The sequence below is a fragment of the Gopherus flavomarginatus genome, chromosome 2 (assembly GCF_025201925.1).
Source record: "Gopherus flavomarginatus isolate rGopFla2 chromosome 2, rGopFla2.mat.asm, whole genome shotgun sequence".
Classification (NCBI taxonomy): domain Eukaryota; kingdom Metazoa; phylum Chordata; order Testudines; family Testudinidae; genus Gopherus; species Gopherus flavomarginatus.
Genome location: NC_066618.1, coordinates 96,285,756 through 96,313,528, shown reverse-complemented (window position 1 = coordinate 96,313,528; position 27,773 = coordinate 96,285,756). Strand labels below are relative to the sequence as shown.

At 40.0% G+C, this 27,773-nt stretch overlaps 1 protein-coding gene across 3 annotated transcripts in view; it reads right to left on the bottom strand.

Annotated features, from left to right (window-relative positions):
- SUGCT (succinyl-CoA:glutarate-CoA transferase) overlaps window positions 1–27,773 on the bottom strand; it is a 477,812-nt gene that overhangs the window by 43,158 nt on the left and 406,881 nt on the right. For all 3 annotated transcript variants that reach the window (XM_050937744.1, XM_050937745.1, XM_050937747.1), the window contains one exon: window positions 13,271–13,334. In XM_050937744.1, coding sequence (XP_050793701.1) covers window positions 13,271–13,334 — 64 coding nt within the window. The remainder of the gene's footprint in view (window positions 1–13,270; window positions 13,335–27,773) is intronic.

Here is a 27,773-nt window from a genome sequence, read left to right as displayed (position 1 = left end):
CAGGTTTAAATAAAACAACTAATAAATCCTACAACAGGGTTTATAGGGACATTGATTTGTGGGCATAATCAAAGCCAGGACGTAAAAATTCCCTTTCAGGAATTAAACCACTAATCCTTGACTAGCTAGCTAGGAAAGTAGCAGAGGTAAACATACTACCACTATAAAAATCCATGTCTCATCCTTAGCTTCTGTATTCCCTGGAGTGGCTGGAAACAGAGATATTGGAATACTAGTCAGAGCTGCCTCCTTTGTCAAAATTACTGAGCCAAATATGACTCCTGTTGGGAAATTAGGGCCAGATTTTAAAAGACAGGCATTTCTGTCAGACTTTTTCAAAAGGCTGTGCTCACGCAACAGAAATATCTGCTTAGTGCACATAGTTGGGGTCTTTATGCACAAATTAGGTCTGTCAATTGCAAATGGGTAATTGCACACATACATCTTTGAAACTCTGTCACTTAACGTTTTTTCAATCAGAAAGCTTCTACTGACAACTATTCTTGCCTTTACAGTTCCTTACGCCATGTTTCTGAAAACAGCTGTTACCCTGTAAGAGAGATTAAAATCTCATTCTGTTTTACCGGCTCCTTAGTCAGATTTAGTCTTTACATTAGTTCAAATACAGTGAAGTATTGAAGAACATCCTGTTTATAGGGGAAACCAGCCACAAACGTTTAGGTGAAAAATACATAGGCCCTAAACGGTTTCAATTTTAAGGGAGAAGTTGACACCAACTTGTGAAATTCCTTCCCCTCCAACGACCTGACGTCTGCTTTAAAATCAAGGGTAAATTGTTTTTACCATTGTTCTGTCTAGTATAGTTTTAAGTATGTTAAAAAACACTATTCCATAGCCTAACTGATCTCTCTATTAAGAGAAATATTTTTTCTCATACAGGCCCTGATCCAATGCCAAATGACTTTCAACCAACTTTGGATCAGACTGTTACATTTTCTGTCTTGATTTTATCCCTTTACACATTGTTATTCCTCCTTTCACAAAGCTAAATAATTCCTCATCGGTCACTGGCATTTAGATACTTTGAATATTCGTAGACAGCGGTGGCTCGTGCCCAGAGGGACTGGTAAGGCTGCAAGCCACCCTACACCTCCGCTCCTATACTCCCCTCCAATGCCCTACCTTGTTCTGCAGGGTGGTCATGTATTCAAAGTGGAAAAACTGGGATATTGTTCAGGATATTACTTGGAAGCATTTGGTGAGGGATAAAAGAGGTTGGTGGGGACGTAGGAGAAAAGAGGCCTGCACCTTTGTCCCTCTCCCATTTCTTCCCCCTTTCGACATGAAAAACTAGAACACTTTAGCATAAAGAGTAGAGTGAGAGAAAACAGTATTTATCCCTCTGTCTTCCCTTCACTGTCTCTTCTAGCCCCAACTTCTCTACCTTTATCTTAAATTTCATTCTACCATCCCCCACTGCTATCTCTCACCACTCCAAATCCCTCAACACCCTTGTTTCACAACTGACTCCAACACCAACCATCTGTGCACTCCCTAAAACCCCACAAAAAAACTCAAAAGAAATAACAGTTAAAAGTTATACAATGCAGCGCTTCCTATACTCAAAAAAGGAGAAGAGCTGAAGACCCCAGGAATTCTGTTATGGGCCTTGCTATGTCAATCTAATTAATGTAGGAGGTGCTCAGATATTATAATAGTAGGTGCTGTACAAAACTGGATGGATGGATGGATGGATGGGCATGAATAAGCACAAAACATTGGGTTTGGAGTTGATAGGTAGGTGGGTAGAATGAATGCATACAACTTGATCAAATCAAATAATCAAAATTCACTGGACCACACAAAGCAACCTCAAGATTAGAAGCATGAGTGCATGAGCTATTCTTCTATTCATATTAGAAAAAATACATAGCTGAGGAAAAATAATCTGAAATACAAATATTTATGGGAAAGAAAAGTTCAGAAAATAGTGACATTGGCATAGACTTTGTGATGACACTGGAAAGCAAATTAAATGTGAATTTGAAGTGCAACATGACAGCAGCACAGGTCAATGCAATTTTTAACCATGCATGCAGAAGCATCTAATCTCACTATGCTAGGCAACAACAGTCTTTCTTAACTCTGTTCTGATGCAACCACACCTGGGATTCAGTTTCAGGCACAACACTACCAGAAAAAAACTTTGAGAGGTACAAGGAAAAGCAGCTAAAAAGATCAGAAGTTTTGACCAACTGACTAGGAAGGAAGATTTCAAAAGTTAAATATGTATAACTTGGATAAGCAACAAGAAGGGCATAAAGCAGTATGGACAAGTAAGAGCTTCTCCACAGTTAAGGATAAAAACTGAGCTTGATTTATATACTTAATATTGCCCCCCTCTTCCCTATTCAACCAATCCACAAACAGGGCTGGATTAACTCTCCTATGGGCCCATGGCTATTAGATTTTGTAGGCCCCTGTATACAAGCTTTTTTCCTAATTTAAAACAAAATGATCACAACTATGGCATCAAGGCTATTAACGCTATCCTAAACTTGCATTTAATTAACATAAAGACATTCTGCTGTTACATATCAGTCTTAAAACTTAAAATTGGTTCCTAGCCAATGGGAGCTGTGGGGACGGTGCTAGGGGTGGGGGCAGCAAGCAGAGCTGCCTCCCTCCTTCCTCCCACCCCCACAGGGGCTGCAGAGATGTGACAGCAGCTGGCCACTTTCGGGAGCGACGTGGGGCCACGGCATGCAGGCAGCCTGCCTGAGCCCTGCTGCGTGGCTGGACTTTCAGGGGCCTGGAGATTGCGATCGACTGGCAGCGACTCCAGGATCGACCAGTCAATCGTGATCAATGGGTTGGTGACCACTGAATTGTATATAATTATGGATTTATTTTTGCAGGGCTCCTCTTAGCCCAAGGCCCTGGGCTGCAGCCCCTAAAACCCCTCTGTTAATCCGGCTCTGTCCACAAATAAAGGAATATTGTCTTCAAATATTATGTAGGTCAGGTTAGGGGATGAAGAAGAATTTTTCTATCTGGCTCAGGTAGTTACATGACCCATCATTGCAGTATCTGAGTGCCTCACAATCTAATGAATTTATTCTCACAATATCTCTGTGAGGTAGGTTCCTGCTATTTATCCCCATTTTACAGATGGGGAACTGAGTCATAGAGAAGCAAAGTGACTTGCGTACGGTTACACAGAAAGTCTGTGGTGCAGCAAGAACTGAATCCAGGTATGCTAAGTGCTATGCTAGTGCCCTAATCACTGGAACATCCTTACTCACGTATTAAATGTGAGATGATGAAGCAAGAGATTCTTAAAATATGACACCTTAAAAATAGAGGAGTACATCATAGTCCAAAATGTCTTCTTGCTTTTTTTATTCTTTTCAATATAAATGCAAAAAGAAAAGAAATAACCTTAGTTTAGTGGACTTGTCCAGTCAAAAGTAAATACGAAAGGGCAAAGAATAGTTATTAACGTTTTAAATAACAACCTCAGAATGACAAACTGGATTCAATAGCCTTAAATTAGGGTGCTGCAGTGAGGCGGCCTGGTTCCCAGCCGCCCCGGAGTGGGGGGAGCCCCTCCAGACACCAACATGGGCAGAGCCAGTGGAGCTTGCGCCCGCACCCCAGAGGGCAGGGCGCAGGACAGGAAGTACAAAAGCCCAACCCCAGAGCTCGCTAGAGGCCCGGTCACTGGAGAAGCCAGACGCCTGTGGCCTAGCTCCCTGTTGGGAGACTCCTGCCGACCCAAGGACTGGGGCCAGAAACCGACCATACCCCGGAGAAGCTGGTAATCCTGCTGCTGGCAAGTTACCCAGAGGAGCTGCCAAGCTTACCACCTGCCGGGTACCCAGAGGAGCCCATGGTGCTTGAATCATTGGAAGACTCCGTCCAGACGCAGGTACCTCTGGAGGGGGAGGTGGGAAGTAGCCCCGGGGCAGCCAACCTTAGTCTGGCTGCAGCACACCCAGCGCCCATGTCTGTGTTGCAGTCAGGATCCCCACTGACGCAGCAGTGGGTTGTCTACCGCTGCTAGGGTCCCGGGCTGGGACGCAGTGGAGCAAGTGGGACTGCGTCCCCTTTGCCACCTAACATGCAGGTGACAGTCTCCTCCTCTCCCTGGTCCTTCTGAGGTAGGACCTGTGCCTGTTATTGAACTGTTTGCTCCACCCCTGCCTGAAGGCCTGAGCCACTGACTGTTGCCCTGCCCTGATCTGGGGCCGGGGCCTTGCTAATATTAAACTGTTCGCTCAGCCCCTACCTGAGGGCCTGAGGTGCTGACTCTTTGCCACCCCACCAGGCTAATTCCCTCAATTCACTGGACCTAAGTAGTGAGGCAGCCTAGTTCCCTGCCGCCCTGGAGGGAGGGCAAGCCCCGGCCAAACCCCTACATGTGCCAAAAAAGCTTTCATTCAAAAAAAAGTCTCTAGAATTATTCTATCCAGAGACAGACCTAAACATATAAACCAATCACTACAGAGGACTGTCAATGGAAAATATAAACACCAAGATGGAAATTAATCAAGACAAGCTGTACTGTAAATTAAGACACACAAAAGAAAGTGGTGGTCACCACAGATAGAAAATTCTTCTAATGCTTTTTAGTCAGATTCCAACCTGAGAATAAAAAGTCAGAGAAAATTAAAATCAAGCTTATTTAGATTCATCTAGATGGTGTGAAGAATACCGTACTGCTTTGCTGCTGATTCCAACCTCTGCTAGTCCCTCTTATGCCTCTCCTGTGGACTTCCTAACATGCTCATTTTGCTGCTCAAATTTTTATATTGTACCTTCCCATTATGTAATTTCTGTATAGGAAAAATCTCTCTCTTCACTGATACTCTGTACTTATATAACTTTTTGAAATTCAGTGTAAAATATATGTATGGATGTGTATATATATAAATACACATACATTTTATATGAAATATAAAGATTTAATCAGTAAAGTGAGCACTTTATATAAGTTATTGGTATGTGTGTGTACAAACACACATACACCTTACACCATAGGACTTACAAAGCTCAATCTATCTTGCTTTTCAACAAGAAAGATAAAGTGCTTTCATTCATGAGGAGAAAACACTGCGTACTAAAGAACTCTTTAATCCAGAGGAGAAAGGCATACAAAACCAAATTGCTGAAAGTTAAAGCCAGATAATTTCAAATTGGAAATAAGGCACACTTGGCATATGTCTACAAAGTAAAAACAAAAAAAAAACAAAAAAACAAACTTGCCAGTGAGTCTCAGAGCCTGATTCAACTGACTTTGGCTTGTGCTATGGGGCCAAAAATACATGTAGACATTCAAACTCGGGCTGGAGCCCGAGCTCCAAGGCCTTCCCCTCACTGGGTCTCAGAGCGCAGGCTCCAGTCCAAGTCCAAATGTCTACATACACCCCACAAGCCCAGATCAATTGACCCAGGCTCCAAGACTCACTGATACAGGGGGTTTTTCCTGCTGTGTAGATGTACCCATATTTAACAGCGAAAGGATTAACCATTGGACGAAACTACCAAAGAAAGTAGTGGATTCCCCATCTCTCTCTGTCATCAACTCAAGACTGGATGCCTTACTGTAAGTTATGCTTTAGTTAAACACAAGTTATTGGGCCCAGTACACCAGATAACTGGATGAAATTCTATACAAAAGGACAGACTAGATGATCTTATCGTCACATCTGACCTTAACAGCTATGAAAATATGCTCATTTATAACAATTTAAATCCAGCCATTCACTACACTCCTGGGATCGGGTTATGGAGGGCTCTTTTTGGAAATAGGGGGTAGGGCTTGTTTGTTAGGAAGATATGTGGTGGGAGCATGCAAGAGGGCTTGTACACTCATCCAGGGCCAGCTCCAGGCACCAGCTTATCAAGCAGGTGCTTGGGGTGGCAACTCAGGAGTGGGGGAGGGCACTTTCAGGGATTTGGCGGCAATTTGGCGGAGGGTCCCTCACTCCTGCTCGGAGCGAAGGACCTCCCGCTGAATTGCCACAGATCGCGACTGTGATCACGGCTTTTTTTTTTTTTTGGCTGCTTGGGGCAGCAAAACCCCTGGAGCCGGCCCTGCACTCATCCCAGGGTTCTAGGATTAAGGGAAATTGTCTAAATCTTTAAAACATATTCTGACATTTAATTAAACTAAACTTTTGAATTAACAGTGGATTCCTTTTCTTATCCAATAATTATTAAAGATCATAAAGATATAATTGCAATGTATGGGTGCTGAAGTAATTTGGCTGTTTTACAATGCACCCGAAGCACACATATATATCTTTACAATCACATACCCTGTGCTGTGTGAGCACCTGGCTGTGCCTGGTCACAGAGGAAGGGGATAGGAAAGTGCTTTCTGAGCTATTTGAACAGGCAGAGGTGAGGGACTATTTTGTGTAAAACAACAAAAATATTGTTTTTTGTTCCTAAACAAAACTGAATTCCAGAGACACACATGACAGCTGCAATAAATGTTATCTCTGGTGAGAGGATAACGCTTTAGCCAAAATGGTTGCTTAAATAATTCCATTTCTTTAGTTTGATTCAGAGGTATGACTGAGTGCAGAAAAGTGATATTTTTGTTTATTTGTATCATTGGAAAAGTTTCTAGTATAAAACAAAGAAAGCCAGATAGTAACTCACTGTAGATGGAGAAAAAAATAATGAAAATCTTTTCATCCTTATCAATAAAACTACTGCAAAAATAATATGCCGAGTTACACTTACTTACGAGTTTTATTTTATTCAGTACTGTGTCATACAGAGTAGGTGGAAGTGCTCTCTTTTGTTTTAAGGAAATATCCTTCTGTCATTTTGACTTCAAAAGTAGAAAGAAACATGTGCTATAAAAAAACTGCTTTGACTGCCACATATGTATATTACCAAAAGAGAGACTTAAATAAAAACGCTAAGGTCTGCAAAGAGCAACTTCCAGCTGAGAGAAGCTTAACACAAGGGCAGACTCACTATTGGCTCAGCTGACAGAACTGCTGTCTGCAGAACATAAAATTCCTAGTTCCAGTCCATGCCATAGTGATGCGCAGGCTGTATGCACAGCCAATCTGGATTCAGGGAAAGGTGTGATGGTTCCCAAGAATGGAAATCACAGCAGTAAGAGTAGGGTGACCAGATAGCAAGTGTAAAATATTGGGATGGGGGTGGGGGGATAATAGGTACCTATATAAGAAAAAGCCCCCAAAATCAGGACTGTCCCTATAAAATCAGGACATCTGGTTACCCTAGGTAAGAGGTAGCTTACTTATTCTTCCCTAGTAAGTGGGGAAGCACTGATTAAGGTGCAAAGGCCATTCTACCATTTAGGGGGGGTAAAGCACTTTAAAAAATACTAAGAAAACATATTTTGGAGGAGTAAAGAGGTTTACTATTTATTCTTCAGTTTAAAAGAAATTCTATCACATTCCAAATTAAAATATCACACACTTTTTTAAAAAAAAGTCCTTTACTCATCTGAATAATCCCCAAACTCAGAATATACTCCTTACCTTCCCCACTACCTCATTTCTGGTTTTGCAATCAGTACCAATCTACTGTTTATATACAGATATATAGATATAGATATAAAGATTTTTTTTAAAGTATTTTGAGGATAGCCAGGTGAGATGACATACATCATTTCTGTGGAGTTTCAGCAATGGTACTGAATTCCTCAAAATTGAAATCAGCTCTGCAAATGTAAAAGACATAAACAGTCAGTGCTGATGACTAAAAAAGGCAAATGAGGTAACGGTAATGCTGGTGAAGCTGTTTGTCTCCAATGTGCCATAAATAGTGAAGTGAAATTAATTTTTTTCAGTCAACATTAGCTATGCACACGCACACACACAAAAACACACCAAGAATGTATGATGAGAAGCAGACAGGATCAGAAGTTCAGGCAGGGACTGTTGTAGAGAATTGCTGGGATATTTTATTTTGTTGTTGTTCCTGTAGCGCGAGATCTCCTAGCTGCAGGAAACAATGTATCGTAGTGCAGATTTCTTTAATTTCCTGCAAAATCCCTCAATGCAGGACAGCACTTTTCAATGAATTGTCTCTGCCATATATCTAATCCTACTGCATCTTCTCCCCTTTCCCAACACTAAAAAATTGAAAAGAAGACGGCATAGTTAACAACAGTCTGAGGTTTCTGGCAAGTTGATTCAATACAAGGAAATCCCATCACAGTTTTCGCCTTTACAATCAATCTGCCTTGTTTTCCTGGGCAAAATAAATACACCGCTACCTCAATATAACGCCACCCAATATAACACAAATTTGGATATAACGCAGTAAAGCAGTACTACCCGGGGGAGGAGGACGGGGGGCTGCGCACTCCAGTGGATCAAAGCAAGTTCAATATAACACGGTTTCACCTATAACGCAGTAAGATTTTTTGGCTCCCAAGGACAGTGTTATATCGAGGTAGAGGTATATATCAAAAAAGGACTTGACACTTCAATAACACCTTCCTTCTAAAGACAGCAAAGTGTTTTTCAAATATTAATAAATTAAGACTCAAAACAACACTCCTGTTAAGTATGTAATTGTTATTTTGACCCAAAGTCGTCTGTGGCACAAAAAATAAGACAATCCAGATTTCCTGACACCCCATCCTGTCCCTTAACCAGATGTCCATTATTTTTCTGTAACTGTGATATAACAACTTGCTACCATGGAACCACCTAACCATGTAACCAGTCCTAGACTATGACACCCAAGAATGAATTGGACAGTAAGAACTGGCTGATTATGAACAAAAATATTCTTCTCTTCTTTTCACACGATATATTTGTAATCCACAATGACAAGAGAAGTAATAGAGGAAAAAGGGACAGTTCTACACAGTGGGTTGGCTAATCAGTGTAGATGCTCTGAACATAGCCCCAGATTCAAGTGGGAGGAGCTTTTGTCCTGTTTCATGGAAAAGATAAGCCATATGTAAGGTGACTTGCTTAGCCCACAGAGGCTGAGTCTGCACCAAAAAGGAATACTGCACTGAGTCTGGATCAATCCTTCAAACACATATAAATAATCTCAAGACACTGAAGGAAGCCTGTACCAGAATGCAAAATATAGGACTGTTCCCCTTCACTCTAAGTCCAGCCCATGCAAAACTAAGTTGCTACTGTTCAATGTTTCACACATATATCATTACAGCAGCAAACGGCATGTTTCAAGGCACCGCTCCCCAGAGACTCTCACTTATCACATCCATGATATCTGCAAACACAATGGGGCTCTATGTTGAACCCATTCCAGGCCAGCATTTACTGGAAATGCTCTACTGTAGACCCATTTAGTTTGACTACAGTAATCCCTCCATCATACATATCCTGGATAAGATAGACATATCCTTCTGGCATACTTCTCCACTGCAAACTCCACCAAACTAATTCTCTTGGTACACAATTGCACACCTTCTCCAGATCCACAAAGACCACATCCAACTGCCATCTCTTTTCTGTAAATGTCTCCATGAGAATTTGTAGCACAAATATGGCATCAATTGTGATCCTTTCTGGCATGAATCCATACTAGCCTTTCCAAATTTCAACCATGCCACTTAGGCCCTATGACGAGGATGTTCAAGGCAAATAAAGACCACCTTAAAATAAATCTTGTTGGGAAAGTAGGACTCATCAGCCTTAGCAGGCAGCTCATCTAGGAGACCGAAAACTCCAATTTCAAACCAGTGGTGTCAGGGTTGGACAGCCGACCTGTCAAGCTTCATGGAAAGCCGACCTGTCAGATATTCTCATGAGTTTTTCTACCTTAAAAGGTTAGTAAAGTGGATTGTATATATTTCTGACAGGTTTAGTTTTTTGTTATTGTTGTTTAACTATTTAAAAAAAATAGTGATAAAAGGCAAGATTTTAAAGGCCAAACTGTATCTTGGATAATGCAGATGTTGGGAAAGTTGTTATTTGGGCTTTCAAAGTCATATATGAAATATACCATAATTGGACAGATTTGGACAATAGTTCACGCTATAAAAAAAATAGGGGTTGGTGTATATTATACCCTATGTAGCCATTGAAAATACATTGCCCAGTGGCCCACACAAAGCAAAAGAAAATGCGTTGGTGGAAAATGAATTGATGTTCTTCACCAGAAAAGTGTAGGGTTAAATAAAATTCCAAGGCTTCCTCAACTTTGTTCACTCGTTTAATTTGGCTGCCCCAATACCATCCAGTGAGATCTGGGTTTTCTCCTATAGCTAACCTCTCTCTTCCATTATTTTTCTGTCCTCAAAGGGTCTGTAGTACTTTCCATTTATTTTCTTAAACATATTTAACTCCTCTTCCAGATCTCTCTGTATCCATCCATCTCACTAGATTCTTATATGGCATCTACGACTGTGGTATCTGAGTGCTGAATGAAGACGTTAATTAAGACCACGTAAAAACAATCAACCTGCAAAGAACCACACACATTTTTATTCATCTTTTTTAAAATTCTCTTACAGCTTTCTGAAAAACCATCTTGCCAGTCAGAATAAATGAGCTTCCTTCTTCTATATCTAAGATCTATATTGAAATCTATACAAGAAGATCTTAACAATACTTTTACTAATAGCAGTAGCATGTATGTACAAAGACATCCTTAAATAAAGACTAATATTACCACCCTTCTAGAAGTAGAAAATACCAAACTATTAAGTTATATCTCGATTAAAAACAACACAAGTGACTACGAATATATTTCTAACAATTTACCTCCTCCACCACAAAAACTTATCAACACCTGATGTGTTGTTCTAAGTATTAAATTCCTTAAGAGCATGGGAAAATATGCAGAACTAATGCCTGCCACCTCTCTGGCACACAGTATATCTCAACTGGGGACTACAACAAGAAAGAAGCATTAGGAATCCTGCCTTTAAATGGAAGAAAAAACAAATGTAGTAGCCCTATAAGCAATATTCAAAAGATAGTTAAAATCAAGAGATGGGCCTACATCATAAAATTCAAAGGTGAAATCCTAGCTTCACTGAAGAAAATGGCAAAATTCCTGTGAACTTAAGGGAGCCAAGATTTCAACCCAAATGAAGACCCAGATCTGTATTTGAACTCACCCACAGCCTGGTGGGGGGAGGAGTTGGATAAGGGTGTTGGTTCAACCCAATATAATAGAAAGACAGAGGCCCGCCACAAAATTCAATGATAAAAATCTTCTAGCATGAGTACTCACTCATTCATAATAAGTGTATTGCTGCATTCAGAACTTTGCTTAGCAACACAAAAGGCTATCAAGAACTTCAGGTGTGATGTCTGCTTCACCTATTTCATCTATTAAAATTTGTTTAGATGTGGACTAGAGATAAAAGTCACTCCAGTTTGGCCTAGGGTCCATAGCCTCCCCCCAATACTATTATGGATATATGTGTTTGCAATATAAGACTCATTGTCCAGCATCTATAGTGAAATCTGTCTTAAGCAACTTCAAGTGGAAACCAGTCATACAGTGGAGGTAGTCTCTATCTAACAGTTGAATATAATTGCACTGGAAACTACTTAGAAATACTTTTAAATGGATGTTGATGATGGGATTGCCTACTGGAGGTTGCTTTGGTGCAGTTTTCACTCTAAGCCAAAGATGTATCTCTGACCTGGGTAATTGAAGGATGCTCCTAACGTCTACCCTCAACAGTAATCAAGCTCTTAATGTCATTTCCAAGTTACGGGCAGAGCCATACGGTGTCGTTATGTTTACTCTCCTTCCCCTGCTCCATGCCAAGATAGGAAGTAATTCTGCTTTTTCTGTTCAACTGTCCAATGATCGTTTCAGCCATCTGCTTTAATACAAAAAGTCCTTTATAGAAGCCCATCTAAATAGCAAACCATTAGAGAATAAGATGATTTATTTTAGTTTCACTGCACTGTCACAAGTTTTGAGTTTTAATAAAGTAAAAAAAACCATAAGGATTCGGGAAGTGCGGTAGCTTACCTATGTGAAAACTCTCTTTCCTGCCAGTGCTTTCTATCTCTGCTGACAGACATTAGAACATTCCTTTCATCTCCTTTCTCTTCTTGCAGTTTAACTTTGCCCCTGAAGGAGTATTTTCTTTCTCAAAGATAGATTATGTATTGCATGCAACATGAAAATTTACACACTTTTCCTGTTGCCATCTGCAAGGCTTTTCTACCTGTTTTTTTTTTAATTGAAACCAAAAACCTTGCTTGCCTTTTCATTTTAGATAGACAAAAGGGATTTAACTTTTCTCTTGAAGAGTAAAATATTAAGAGGTACATTTTCATAAATGCTCATTTGAATTGTGGGAACATATTAGAGTATTTTCTCCCAAACTTCTCAACCTGGTGAGGCCCAAATGTGGGACACAATATGTGACAAAGACCAAACATGAAGCAAACAAAAAAATTATTCATGCAGGAATATATTGAATCATATAGGGTTCATTCCTCTCAAAAAACTCTTTTCTGTAACCCTGTGTGACTCCAGGATATGCAACTTAAGAAAAACTTTATGGGTCAAATTCTTCCTACAGCTATGTGTGTGAACTGAGCTGAAATTGATGGGAATTGGGTGCATGTATCAGGGGCTAGTATCTGGCACTGAACGTGTTTACATAAAGAGATAACATTATAAAAATAAAGCTGAAAGATGCTCTGCATGGAGGCGGGAAAGGGAAATTTGTGAGAAAGGGAGGTGTAGGGAAGCAGCAAGATTTGAGTGTTCAGCATTGACCTAAGTGCTCCTATTGAAATCGATAAGAGTTTACCATTTACTTCGGTGGAAAACGACTTAGGCCAACTATGATTGCTTGTCCAGTCTCAATTAGAAAAAACATAAAGGGCCTGTTCACATCTCCTATAGTCCTCAGAAACTCCTTGGTAAAGAAGTAAGAACAGCTAACCAGACATTTTCATTGCAGAGCCTGCTGTCAAGCAAAAGACCATGCTTCAGGATGAGTGGCCCCCATTTTGTTTTTGCTTTTACAATAAAAAGGCCTAAAAGAAGAGTTTATGCAACACCCAGAGTAAACCTAAATCAAAACCATATTCATATAGATGCTTTAACAGTAATATTTCTAACAGTGAGAGGTTGCAAACACTACCAAATTCATGCTCATATTTTAGGAGAAGCAAACTAAAAAATTCATGAACTGGTCCTCTACATACCCATTGCCCTGCTAGTAGAACAAACATGAGCATAGGTGTCAACTGTCAGTCAAACATCCATTCACAAGACTGAAATGCCAGAACACATCACTTCATTTTTTTAAAAGTTCTATCTAGAAAGAAAAATTAAATATTCCAACCTGGAACAGCTATCTTCCCTACTGTTGGATGATCCATTTCCATGATAAGTCCATTGTGCAGCACCTAAAAAAGCACATACATAAACCACAAATATAATTAATTAGTAGACTCAAGATGAAAATAGGCAACATCAGTACCGTCACAAAAAGACATTATGAAAAATATTAATTCACTAAAATTTTCAATTAGCTGCAGGCCAACATTGTCAAAATGAAGTACGTTAATGTTAGACACCTAAAACTTATTTATGTATCTAAAGAAGTGCTTAAATAAGTTTTTTTGTGTCTAATGTTCAGTATTTCAGTTTGAAAATCTTGACCTTATTTTTTTTCAGTTTAATTTCCAAGTTGTAATATTACTGTAAATCACTAGAAGGCTTTACTGCAGATATTCTTACTGAACGCATAGGCATTTAGATCTTGGCTCCAGGTGTGCAGGGTTAAGTCCAAGTAGAGGAGCTCCCACCATCTTTAAACCCTTCAGGCAGTGATCAGTTCTTTTCTGTTTGTATAGCGCCCATCACAATGGGGCCCCAGGCCTTTGGGTACTATCATAATATAATTATTTACTACTAATAATAAATAATAATAGGCAGGGAGTGGACAGAAAGTGGACAAAGCCTTATCTCTGCCCCGCCACTCACCCTCTCAAATATGCCAGCCAGCAGGGCTAAATGTGCACAAAGAGTAGTAACCTGACATGACAAGCCATGGATTTGATAGGTGGCTCTGCAGAGTCACAGATTCACTGGCACTCCCCTCAAACCACCCTCCATGCAACTGTGGATGAAACCCCCAATAAGCACATTTTTAGCCAGTATAGACACTGAATGGTTTCAGACGCCCTTGATTATTTTTTTCAGTTTTAATTTCAAATAAGGTATATAAATGTTCCAAAAGGGACTAGTAAATAGCACCACATTTTTTAACCATTTACATTACATAAAGATATTAAAAACGTACGGGTAACATATACTTTCCTGTTTTTTCTGTCATTATTCAATTGTTCTTGAACTTGCTAGGGAACAAACTATGCAATGTTCTGCTATTATCCTTTAAGAGGGCTAAATGGGTAATTACACCTTGTTTGGTCCGTATGTGTGTTTTATAAGGAGTATATGCCATAGCTCTGCCAAGGGTATATCTTCAGTGGACCTGTCATCAATCACAAATGGAACTTTTGTTTTTCCTTTTTATTTTTAATCAAGAAACAAATATCTAATTAATAGTAACATAAAACACTGATGGTTTTTGCCATTCCAAATCCCAGGCAGATGTGTATTTTTCCTCTGGCTACCCATTTATATTTTTTTCCATTATTCTACCATTGGTATGTTAATGACATAATCAGAATTTTTAAAACCATTAATTTTGTTAATGAAAGTCTAAATATAGATAAGCTCCTGCCAGCCAATTTTTAAATTTCTGATATAGTGACCAGTGTGGCAGTGGATTATCTGTTAGGGACTGAACAGAGTTATGGTCTCTAACTTTAATAGAGAGGATGGCTAGGAAAATCTCATTGCTAAAAAAGTAGTGTCAAAAAGTCTCATTTTCTGAGGTTACTCTGTTTAGCTGGCAGTTAGAAGTACAAAGCATATTTGATGGAAGATATCAGAGAAAGAAAGTCCGTTAGCTACCCAATAATATTATTGAAAAATCAGCTCTTTTCTTCTTAGTCTTAATAAGGAAGTTTTTCTTGATCCATGTTGATTTAGTTAATTCTTTTAAAAGTCCCAATCCAGCAAAGCAGGTAAGTATATGTTTAACTCAAAGCCAAGAGAACACTCATGTGCTTAAAGTTGAACGTGTGCTTGGCTTTGTTGGACTGAGGCCTAAATGAAACATTTAGAAAGAACATTAGCTGTCATAAAATAGCTATAAAACTCTATAAGAATTAGACAGGGCTAAAGGATTTTCCCAATTTCACTGTCTCTAATTTCTTTTTTGGTTAATACAGACTGCTGCTTATAACACTTGGCAAAAATTCTTATCTTCGTGGAATCATATGTCATACACCCCTTTTTCCGCTTAAATTAAGTAATAAAAGTTTATTTCTTCTGTATCTCTACTCATCATCAATCTATCTAATTTGTTCTCACTCACACAGAAGGTTTGTTTAAGATGTAGTCATGTTTCCCCCTCATTTTCGTAGTTGATACAGGGTTGATTTTATTATTATTACTTGTGTTCTTGTCATGGCTGAGGGCTCTAGTGGACTAGGTGCTGTGCAAATACAGAACAAAAAGACAGTTCCTGCTCCAAAGAATTTATAAGCTACGTATAAGAAAAGAGACAACAGATGGACAGATAGACTGCCTTAGAGAGGAGTACAAGGAAACAATGAGACAATAATATCTCAATACTGAATGACAGATGATAGTTACGGTGGGGATAGGCCTTACAAGTGAAGACAAGTAGCTTACTTTTCATGTATGATACAGAAGAAGGAACCAGGGGAGGAATGCAAAAAGAGAGGTGATATGGTCAAAGTGATGGGTTAGGAAAATGATCTTTGCAGCAGCATTCTGAATGGATATCAGTGGAGCAAGGTTGTATTTGTAAAGACCAGTAAAAAAGATGTTGCAGTAATCAACATGCAAGATGATTACAGCCTGGATGAAAGTTCTAAATGTGTGGATGGATAGGCAAGGCCATATCTTAGAGATGTTATGCAGAAAAAATCTGCAAGATTTAGACTTATCCAGGGTCCTAGAGAGAGGTTCAAGTGAAAGATGTGCCTGAGTGAAATGCTGAACATTCATGCAGAGATTTCAGCGAGACAGGCTGAGAGTTTTCCCTCTCGGTGTGATGGTTTTCTCTAATATGCTGGAATCCCTTATCACTCTTATATTTCCTTTCCAGAGTTATTAATCCTCACACCCATATATTGAGTTCCATCCTCTGTCTCTTTTTTTGGAGTGATGCAATGCTTATCAATTAGCCCCAAAACAATGGAATTGGCAGAAGAGTTAATTTTTTTCTCACATCATCAGTATTATGTCAAATAAATATGCAATTTCCTGTTTCATTTTTTCTATTATTGGGATTTCCAAAATAGAAAACAACAAGAAGAATGACTGAGTCTTCATTGTCTCTTCCCTACAAGCATCCTATCAATTTTGAGGGTGATCCTTATGGACACATTGTCTCATGACGCAACACCACCTATTCCCATACCATCCTAGTGAATGAGCTAATGTTTACTCTCATTATCCATCAGGGAAAAATAAATTCTGGAGACGGAAGTATAGAGTGGGAACAAGAGGCCTGATCCTCCACTACTTCACACCTTGCGGTGCTCATTTACACCTTTTGAAAATTAAATGACAAGTGGATGCAACTTGCTACCATTCTGATTTAGGAGAGTCCTACCCCCACTTTGTATTCACTTTGCATAGTTTAAGGCCATGGAAACCAGCCCCAGAAGATATAATTTGATGGGGTGCTGCCATCCTCAGGCATCTGCTGCGTTAATATTACAGTAGAACCTCAGAGTTACACACACATGAATGGACGTTGTTTATAAAGCTGAACAAACATCATGGTTGTTCTTTCAAAAGTTTACAACTGAACATTGACTTCCTATCGCTTTGAAACTTTGCTATGGAGAAGAAAAACGCAGCTTTTAACCTTCTTAATTTAAATGAAACAAATACAAAAATAGTTTCCTTACTTTGTCAAATCTTCTTTTAAAAAACTTTCCATTTTTTAGTACTTTCCATTTAACACAGTACTGGATTTCATTTTTAAGTAATTTTCTCTTGCTTCTTGTTCATCATCCATAAAAAAAATGCCAACACAAAAGCCCATTGATTTAAATGTCTATTCAATAGCACTAAAAAAAATGCTAAAGCAAAACTTACTGGCACCAGTCTTTATAATGACAATTATAAAAAAAAGTATCCAAACTTAAGTTTCCTGCTTAATTACGACAGGATAAACTATGTAGACTTGAAAAAATCTTTAATGGTATTCTGTCTGAAGTTGCTAACAGGCTCTTTTACTGCCAAGGTGCGTATCTCTTGAAGCATCATTAGGTTCATTGGTGTCGCTACAAACAGTTATTCAAGCCATTGAAGACAGGTAGTGAAGCACTCTTCTGCTTGTATGTGTGGAATCTTCTTGGTGTTCTCCTCCTCCTTGTCACCATCACTTTCAATGTCACTGTCCAGTTATGCTGTTTCTCGTACCAATTACATTATCTCATGGTTGCTAAGAATAGGGTGTCCATTCCCATGTTCATCCATGTTTAGCCATTCCTCCTGTTTCTCCACAGTGATATCCAAAAGCTGTCACTCTTCAGAAAAATGTAGTTGATTAATTTCCATCTGATCATTATTTTCCAAATTATCTGGTTCAGCGTTATCAATACCTGGCCAAAATGCATTACATGAGTATCTCAAAGACTCAGAGCCAATCTCACCAGGACTCAGCACACACATAGACAGTATCTTTGATTGTGAGCTGTTTACGAAAATCTGTGCAAGATTCAAACCGCATTGATCCCAGTAATAACCGTCATAAGAGGTTTTGCCTGTATCAACGTTTTATGTTGTCCGTAATGCCTTGGTCCATTGGCTGAATGAAACTTGTGATGTTTGGTGGCAAAAACAAACACTGAATGCTTCCATCTTCCATCAATAGATTTTAAATGGCAAGATGAGATGGAGCACAGCTCGGCTAGGTAAAGATTTTGATATAAGATAATCTTTAACAAGTGGAACAAAGTGTTTAAAAAAACAGACTGAGAAAATGCCTTTATCCATCCAAGCACTGCGCTGGCTGTAGTAATGGACAGGTAGAGCTGATGTAATGAGGTTTGCAAAGCAGTGAGGTTTTGCGCTTTTGTGAATGAACCACAATGGGAGATGGAAATCCCCACTTACATTAGCAGTAGCCATCAGTGAGACTTGATCTTTACTGGATTTGAAATTCTTTGCCTGTTTTTCTGAACTATCTGCCAGAGTCTTGTTTGGAAGCAGGAGCCAGTACGGGCCTGGCTCATGGCAGTTTAACACTTGGTCCAGGGTAAGTTCATGCTGTTCAATAAACGATATGAAAGTGTTTTTAAATTCACCGGCAGCATTTGAGTCAACTGTCGGAGACTCTCCTTGCATCCCCAACTGCTGTATTCCATGCCAATTTTTGAACCGACAGAGCCACCCTGTGCTTGCTTTAAAATGGTCCGCACCTTTGCCTGGATACATTTCTCCAGAGGGTAACTTTGCCTTTTCTGTAGCCATCACACCACTTGTAGGAGTGCCTTTCGATCTCTCTTTTGCAAAACTACAGAGGCACTGCGTTATCAAAAGCAGCTGCAGCAGCAATTTTGCATACTATACACCTGCTTTTTACTGTTCCACTGTCTTTGGCTTCTTTTGCAAATTGCTTTATTTCTTCCTGGCTTTTCTGAATATCAGTGATTTCCTGATACCCTATTCTACTGCTATTTTGCTGATGCTAACATCATCAAGTTGTTTTTTTTTTTAATATTTCTAGCTTTGTGTCAATTGAAAGTGTGACACATTTGCGCTTCCCACTGCTTGCCATTTTGCTTTCTCATACAGTACGATACTTGAAATCATTTCAGAGGCCAGAGAACTGTCCTCAAATGTGCTTTTACTGCAAGGCCAATATCATGTCACATCAAACTGCTCAAGAAGCCTCTGTATTTAGAACGAAGGGTGAAAATTTCAAAGAAGCCAAAGAGGCTGATTCAGTTGAGGGGATGCTCTTCTATTACTACCCCTTTGCTCATATTTATCCTACAATCAGTGCCTTTCAGCTGAGATTGGGAGAGCTCTCTGCAAAGGTGGCACTAAGGAACCTGGCAGCAACGCCTGGTTTGCAAGCAGCTCCTTCCTCTACTCCTGTTTCTTGCCTTTGGGCTGTGGGGCAGGCCTGACCCATACCCTGGGCACTACAAGTGCCAGCCTGCAGCTGCCTTTCTCCAGGGCATGCAGAGGCAGTGGCTGAGAATCTGTCACCAGCGTCCCTCCCTCCCTGCCCCTCGCGCTCCCAGAGGTGCTGCCAGGACCCAAGAGCGCAGCCACAGGCAAAGCTTGGGCTGCATCAGTGGGTGCACAGTGCAGGCTGTGGCTCTTTAAAATGGAGATGCTCCTCCAGAGCACAGCATGCCCGCAGCAGCTCGGCACCAGCAGCTCACGCTCCAGGCCAGGCTCCAGCCACAAGAGCAGCAGCTCACATCCCAAATGTGGTAGACCCAATGCTAGCAGCTTCCTTGCAGCATCAGCACGTCTGGGCTGCAGCAGTTTCGTTCCTGGGCTTGGACTGAGCCATGCAAGCTTGTCTCCCTCCCAGCTGAAGGGGGGGGTGAAAACAGCACCTGTGGCTTATAGGACCCTGGCGCTGCTCCTGCTCTGCCTGCTCAGGCTGCCTTGGGTTGGAAGTGGGGGGTTAGCATGCCCTGCTGGGAGATGGCAGGGGGTGATGAGCAAGGCAGCTCTGAGGCCAATCATGCACCTGGAGAAACTGCAGGGAGCGGGCTCAGATCCAGTTCAAAGAGAATGTTGTGAAAGCCCAGATGTGTCTACCTTTAAGATGCAATACAGGTAATGTACAGTATTTGCTTTCTTTGTCTTGGCTGCTGCCTGATTGTTTACTTTTGGTTGCTTACTTCCAGTTCCAAATTAGGTGTGCAGTTGACCAGTCACTTCTCAACTCTGATGTTTGTATCTTCGAGGTTCTACTGTATTTAATATTTTTTGGAATTTCTTCTTCATAGTTTGCTTGCCTGGATCTAAATGTTTTCATATTTTACTATACTAGATGTCAAGTTAGAGTCCTAACCAATCTGACCTTTTGCAAATCAAGCTAGTATTGGGAGGAAATCCACTAAGATTACGACTTGGTCAATGATGGATTCTGTTGTGATCTTCTTGTAATGCCCTTTGGATTGAGCAACTCCTCAACCACTTTCTAACATTTTATAAGTGATGTATTCCAACACATATTGGACCAATATGTAGTAGTCTACCTATATAACATATTGATTTTCTCTGAGTACTCTAAACAGCATACTGCTCATGTCCTAGCTGTTCTGGAACACTTACAGCAGCACGGCCAAGCTCAAGAAATATGCCTTTGATGTGGCCTCCATGGAGTACTTGGACTTTATTTTATCCCCAGTAGGGGTCCAGATGGACCCAGGGAAGGCCCAGGATGTCCAAGACTCCCCACACAGTACATGACCTGCAATGCATCCTGGGATTTGCCCATTTTTATCGACAATTTATCCTGAACTTCTCAAAACAAATTGAGCCCCTTGCTGCTTTCCTCTGGAAAAATGCCCAATTCCATTGGTCTCCTTAGGGCCAGCATTCACTCAATCAGCTGAAACTTGTCTTTCCTACTGTGATGCTGTATGATTGAAATATGACCATGTATATCAATGTTGCTACCACTGTTATACAATTGCAACAAATCTTTTACGGAGTGTGTCATCTAAGGTGTCAATGGAAAAGTTATGATTTGCTGAGTATAATTATCCTGTTTATATTCATGCATAATTTTTATCTGAAGTAATAAATATTGACTATGTACTGCCATCCTACATATGAGGTGTATTCCTGGGCAACACCCACCAGATAAAATCTACATTGAAGCCAGACAGCTTTATGTTGATGGCCCATCAAAGGCAACTGACTCTCACAATGGTCCACAGAAGAAACTTGTTCTGCCCGGATGGCTCTTTCTGCAGATACTTTTGCCAGAATATGGTTAATGGCTACTCCAGTGAGTCATCAAAGCAAGTAAGGGCATAAGACTGCTCATGTGACCTTGGACTCCATCTTGTGCCTGTAATTTTCTACCAATTAAGACTGAGAGCATTCCCCACATGGGAGAAGGTATAAAAGACCCTGGAAGCATCTCCATTTTGCCTCTTTCCTGCTCTGATCTCTGGACTATGGACTCACACTAAAAGAAGCATTCCGATCAACAGATTGAGGACCTTCCTATCCTTTTGGAAGTCATCAGAGACTTTACAAGCCAGCAGTCTGTAACATCACTGCTACACATCTTATCCAAGAACAAGATCTCACTGTCACACAGACCTTCGTTGTAGAAGCTAATGCCTCCAGTATAGCAATCAGGGCAGTCCTCTCCCAGCAACTTGGTCCCAAACGAGCGTAACACCAGTGTGCTTATTATTCAAGCAAATTAACTCCCACAAAATTAAACTATGAAATTCTTGACAAGGAACTCCTGGTGATAAAAATCGCCTTTGCAGAATGGAAGCACTACCAGGAATGAGCTCACCACCCAGTCAAGGTATTCACTGAGCATAAAAAACTGGAATTATCTACTTCAGGTGAAAGCCTTAAACCAACAGCAGCTTCAGTGGGCCCTGTTTTTCTCATGACTGCCCCCTGATGATTGGTCTTAACTTATCCCCTGCACATAATTTGCCTACAACAATGCAGACCATATGTCTACTGGAAAAAGCCTCCTCCACCCGTTGTTGGGTTTTTGGGTTTTTTGGTCTTTTGCCTATCATGGTTACCATCCCTGATTCCATCTGTAATTACCCATGTCCTCTCCCAACCTGGCCACCTCAGACCTGATACAGCAGATTCACTGGGCCAAGGAAGAACTGAAAGAACACCTGGGAAAGGCAAGGGCAGACTATACACGGCATGAGGACCTGCATCAACAGCAAGGCCTCACCTACTCTGTGGCTCTCCACAGAGCATCACCACACAGACAGACCTGCTCCCAAACTGCATGTTCGATTCTTTGGCCCTTTCAAGATCCTACGACAGGTTAATTCAGTCATTTTTGAACTACAACTCTCTGAAGGTTCACCTGGTGTTTCATGTATCACTTCTGAAACCCTGCACAAAAAACACTTTCCCTCACAGGACCTAGCCAGGTCAAGGGACATGAGGAATATATGGTTCACGAAATTCTGGACTCTAAACAGAAATGTGGAAGGCGCACGTACCTTGTTGACTGGGAGGGTCCTGAGGCACACACACCTGGGAACATGCAAAACATACACCTCCCCTGCATTTTTACAAACATTCCATACAAATCACCCCAAAAAGCTTGGTAAGCGCCAACCTGCCACACAGTGACCTACTAACTGTCATCAGGATAGGAACAGAGCTCTGACAGAGGATCCCAGTCCTTCAATCTGATTGGCAGAATGCTGGGTGTCCTGATCAGTTCACTGCTTCTATGTAAACCCAGAACATGAACAGAAAGTTGTCCATGCAACTGGGTTCTCCCTGCTTTGGATTGCTTCCCCTGAGATACTTGCTCTGACTGCCTGCTGCTGATCTCCTGGTAACCTGACCCTGCCTGACTCCTGGCCTCGGTTTGCCTCTAGCCTGTCCCAGATTCTGACCTCCTGGTAATTTGACCCTGCTTGACTCCCAACTCCTGCTCTGACCACCCATGTCCTGGTCCTGACAATGTGTGATTCCCAGCTCACGTAGGATACCCATGCTAGCTCTGCTTGAGCTTGAACTAAAAATAGGAGTATGGTCAGGGTAGCAGGGGCAGCAGCTCAGGCTAGCCACTCAAGTATGTACCTGGAAGATCTGGGTATGTTCAGTTCAGTGAAAATACTTGTCACCGTTAATGTTAATATTGTAGATGCTAAATATGTTATTTCTCTTTTTAATTGCATTTTAAGTCTTAACTCTTTAAACTTCAATCAGTTTAAAAAATGAGTTGGCACAGAGAGAAAGTATATAAGGAAGTTTAAGGGAAGTATAATTAATATTAAAATATTGTACTGCTACCATAATATAATGTTAAAATTGACATATATGCAGGAGAGTCGTGACATTCAAAATTAAGGTTCCCATAGGAACTTTATCTCTGCTCTCTTCTGAGGTAGGAGTCTTTTATTACAAGCTTATAGTGCATATACAGTAATGCAGCGTGCCACAAGGACTTTCACAGGTCATCTCTGGGGAGCAAATAAAACATTTATGGTGCCATGGTATTGACTTTATATTTGTTGAGATACTTAGACCTTCACTACCCATGGCATTTCCTATTCTAAGTATAGGAAATACTGAAAATAGCACAGTCAATAAAACTATCATGCAGTAAATGTCTCCAAGTTGGTTTGAAGGATCCACGTTGATCCTCTTAGATCTTCAAAAGCTCTTGAGAATTGTTGAGGCCCAAAGATGGATTAAGTAATTCTTAAGGAAAAAAAAAACAACCTTTGGGAATCAAATATCAGGTACTGAGATTTGTAAGAAAGAAACAAATAGTCAAGGGGTTACTAAGGATTAACAAGAATTTGTCTTCCTCTCTTCCTTGGAAATGAATGGGCCTGTTTCATTCAAAATGAGCAAAATACTCCAATTCAGTTACAAAAGGTAGCAAACAGACCTGATTCTAGAGTGCCTTATACCTTTTATGATACATATACGAGTGCAAAGGCAAATGTAAAATACTATCAAATCAAAATAGTAGTGTTTGCATTCACATTGCAGAGGCTTAAATGACCAAATGAGGGGCAGGTGATGGAGAACCAGGCATGCCACACTTGCACTTTTTGACACCAATAAGGAGGTATTTGACTGCCTGTTGGGAATTTGGCAAAAACTCTAAGTACAATGCACATTTCTTGTTCCGACTTCGATCCATCTCAATTAGCATGTAATTAGGAATATGATAATCTAAGCAAGTGGAGCTTCTCTTTGGTTCATAAACAAACAGCAAGGTCCCAAGTTCATCCTAGTTGATTTTTACTTGAGACACATAGCACCCAATTTCCAACCATCAACCACAGGAGGTACAGGAATCAGACAGACGGCAAAATGTAATGCCAGAAAGAAAAGCCCAGGTTTTTTTTAAACATTGTTCAATATGGAGTAATATGTGCCAAATATGTATGAGCTCTGACATTACTATTTTATAGTATCGTAAATTTAACAGAAGAGATTATCAGTGCCACAAAGGAAATGATGTAACAGCCCATTTCATATCTCTATAGCCACAATATAGCTGTTTGTGGGTAAATGTAATTATTACTCCTAGCTCCAAACCACAAGGAAGTGATATAATTGATTTTCCCGGATCTGCTAAATGAAGAACCATAACCATAATTACCCAGGAAACAAGTAACAACGTATGGTGTGATCTGATACATCATAATGATATTGTGTGATACACACTAAAAACACTTCTCCCCCCCAAAGAAAAATAGAAGACGACGACGACAGCGGCTTTAACCCATTTGAAATCAAGCTTTAAATGTCTCACCTTTCATTTCATTGATTGGTCTATTGGATCTTGTATTATCACAAAGGGTAAACAGGAACACATTATTTTTCATATCTCTATCAAGGCCCTCTTTTTATCTATGCAACAGTCCCAAATTTTTCAAATCTCTCTTTATATAGTTGTTCTTTTGTGCAGCTAAACATTTTAATCACCTGTCTTTAAATCTCTTTTATTTCATTTTTGAAATAGTACCTATTTTTATGAGAATGCACATTTTTGTTAGCAGCTGGCTCACTTTATTAAGCTCTTTTGGAACTCATGAACGAATGCAATCTGATCTTTTTGCTTGTCTTGCTACTCTTTATCAGTTTGTTCCAGCAGCTCTTATTTTGACACATCAGTTTCTGATGATTCCTCATCTTCACTAACTGAAAAGGATAGGTATAGAGTAGGTATTTCCCTAACGTCCTCTGTGACACAAACTGATGAAAAAATCATTGTTTCTCTGCAGCATCCTTATTCTCCTTAATTGATCCATGTTAGTTCTATTGATTCCTTTGCAGATTTCCTGTTCCTGATATACTTTTTATTTTCTTGGGGTAGGGCCTAGAGTTCTTTTTGCTAATTGGTCTTTACAATCCCTCTCAGCCCTCCTAAAATTCCATCTGATATTATACTTGCCGCAGTTTACATTTCTATTGACTTCACAGGGTTGAATTTTCACTTTCTGAAGGACACTTGTTTGGCTCAAAAAATCCCTAATGAATCTTGCCATATAACCATACTAGATTATTTCTTGCCTTCCAACTCCCTTTCTTGTTTTATTCCTTTGTGCCTTTGTTCTACAATAGAACACTTAAACTTTCTCTCATGCTGAGTCTGCGGATTTTAGTTTCCTTATTTTCTGTTTCAGTCTTTTGACTGACTTCTTAATTTTGGGCACTCCTCTCAGAGCACTGAGCTTAATTATTCTGTGGTCACTACTTTGACTGTCGGTGGCCTATAGCCACCATTGTGACTCAATATCAGCTATTTTAGACCATTCCTATGTTTTATTTGGGACTAAGACAAGAATAGCTACTCAATGTGTATGCTCTAGAACTAACTATTCCAAAGAAGCAATAATTTAATGTGATGATTTGAGAAACTATTTCCCTTAAACCTTGTCCCAATGTGATATTTGACCAGCTGAAGGTAGCTGAAGTCACCCATTATTACTGCCATATTAGACTTAGTTGATTCTTTGATCTCTCAAAATATTTTGCACTCAATATCCGTTTCCTGACCAGACGGCCAGTGGTATAGCCCCTAAACTACTCCCCCAGCTCTATGACCTAATCTGTCCTTCCTGTACATAGACAGGCATTACAATATCCTATTGGTTTTTGTCTTTCCACTATTCTTCCATAATGCCTACTATGCCAATATTCTCTTTCCTTGCCAAGAATTCTAGATTTTTGTTTTTTGCTTTACACTTCTTGTGTTGGCATATGATCACCTGTAGGATTTGTACGTGTGTGGGTAAAGTGTGTGGTGGGGAGGGGCAGAGGTTGGCCATCGGCTTCTTTTTTATTTAACTCTTTAGTCTGACACCCTGTTAGCTTTCCTAAATTTCACTCCTTCATTTTTGCTGTAATTTCATACTCTACTTAATACAAAGATGCCTTTTGTTACTGATCTCCCTACCAGAAGTCTTTGTGCAACCTGAGTGTTCCTCAACCTCTGCCAGCTTTTCCCCAGCTTCTATCTTAAAAAATCCACAAAAATCTTGTTCATTTTCTGTGCCAGCAGTCTGGTCCCACTCTGTTTAAGGTGAAGTCCATCCCTTTTATATAGATTCTCCCTTCACCACAATCTCCTCTTCTGGACACCACTTTCTCATCCATGAACTAAAGTTGCTGAAGTTCTCCCTGTGGTGCTAAACCTCCATATTAGGCCAGAAGCATTTCAGAGAAATTTACTATCAAGGTCAAGGACCCAAGAATTCTCCATTTTTCCAGGACCGCTCTCCTATACCTCTCTACTTTATTAGTCCTAAATATATACCTCAACTGCAACCATGAACTCCTCCCCAGTACTCATTAGAAGTTTATCTAGATGTCTCCTGAGGTCCACCACCTTTACATATGATAGGAAAGACAGCGAGTGGTTCTCACAATCAACAGGTACCCAGTTATCAATATTTTTAGAGATTTAATACCCTAATCCTAATTTCAAATTAAATTACTGTGGGAATATTTGATTAAGATAATATTTAGAATGTTTTCTGGGTTAATTTTTATTTTTCCTTTGTACTCACTTCTACAAAATAAAAACCAATGAACAAAAGACCCCACACCAAACTGCATCACCAGCCATGACAAAACACAAAAAAAGTCAGATTAAGTAATCAAAACAGTGTTAGACAATGAAAATCATTCATAACATAATAGAAACACCTTCACCATTGTCTAATGGACAAACACGTTCTTAGAGAAAAGGTTGAAATTCCATTTATTCCTCACAGTAGGTACGAGACAGCTGCTAAATACGTCTATATAAATCTCAGATGTTTTCATCAGGTGTACTGGAAAATAATGAAAGTGACAAGAGAAAGTGTTCTTACTCTAACAGCAGATGGTATACAAGCAAGGGGTCAGCTGTGGAATTCTTTCAGAGAAGCAAATATTTCAGAAGGTTTTGTTATGACAAGCCATAATTAGTATCTGTAGGGAATTACAGAGGGATCTGGAAAACAGAAATTCATAATTTAAGCCAAAAATTTTCAAACGTGAATGGCTAACATTAGTCTCACAAATCTATAGTTAGTCACCTACATAAAATGGCTTGATCTTTGGGTGCTCAGTGCTTCTGAAAATCAGGACACTCCTATTGAAGTACTTAAAGACACACCTTAAAAGGGCTTGATTTTTAGCAGGTGGATGCTCAGCACTTTTTGAAAATTTGGCCCTTTTAAAGTGTCTCAAGTTCGGCACCCAAAGACTGATGCACACAAAATCACTAGTCACTTTTGAAAATCTTGGCTTTTCGAAGCCTAATTGTAGGCATTCTGAGTTGAAACTAACATATATATATACACACACACACACACACACACATATACATACATATATATAGACATACATACACATATACATATATGCATATATATATCTATTTATCTCTTTGGCCAGATTCTCTGTCCCAGTCTTCCCCTTTGGTAAGACTCTAGTGGTACAAAGGTGATGGAATCTGGCCCTATATTCCCAATAGGGAATATCTATCACAGGAGTTTCCACAGTGGAGATAG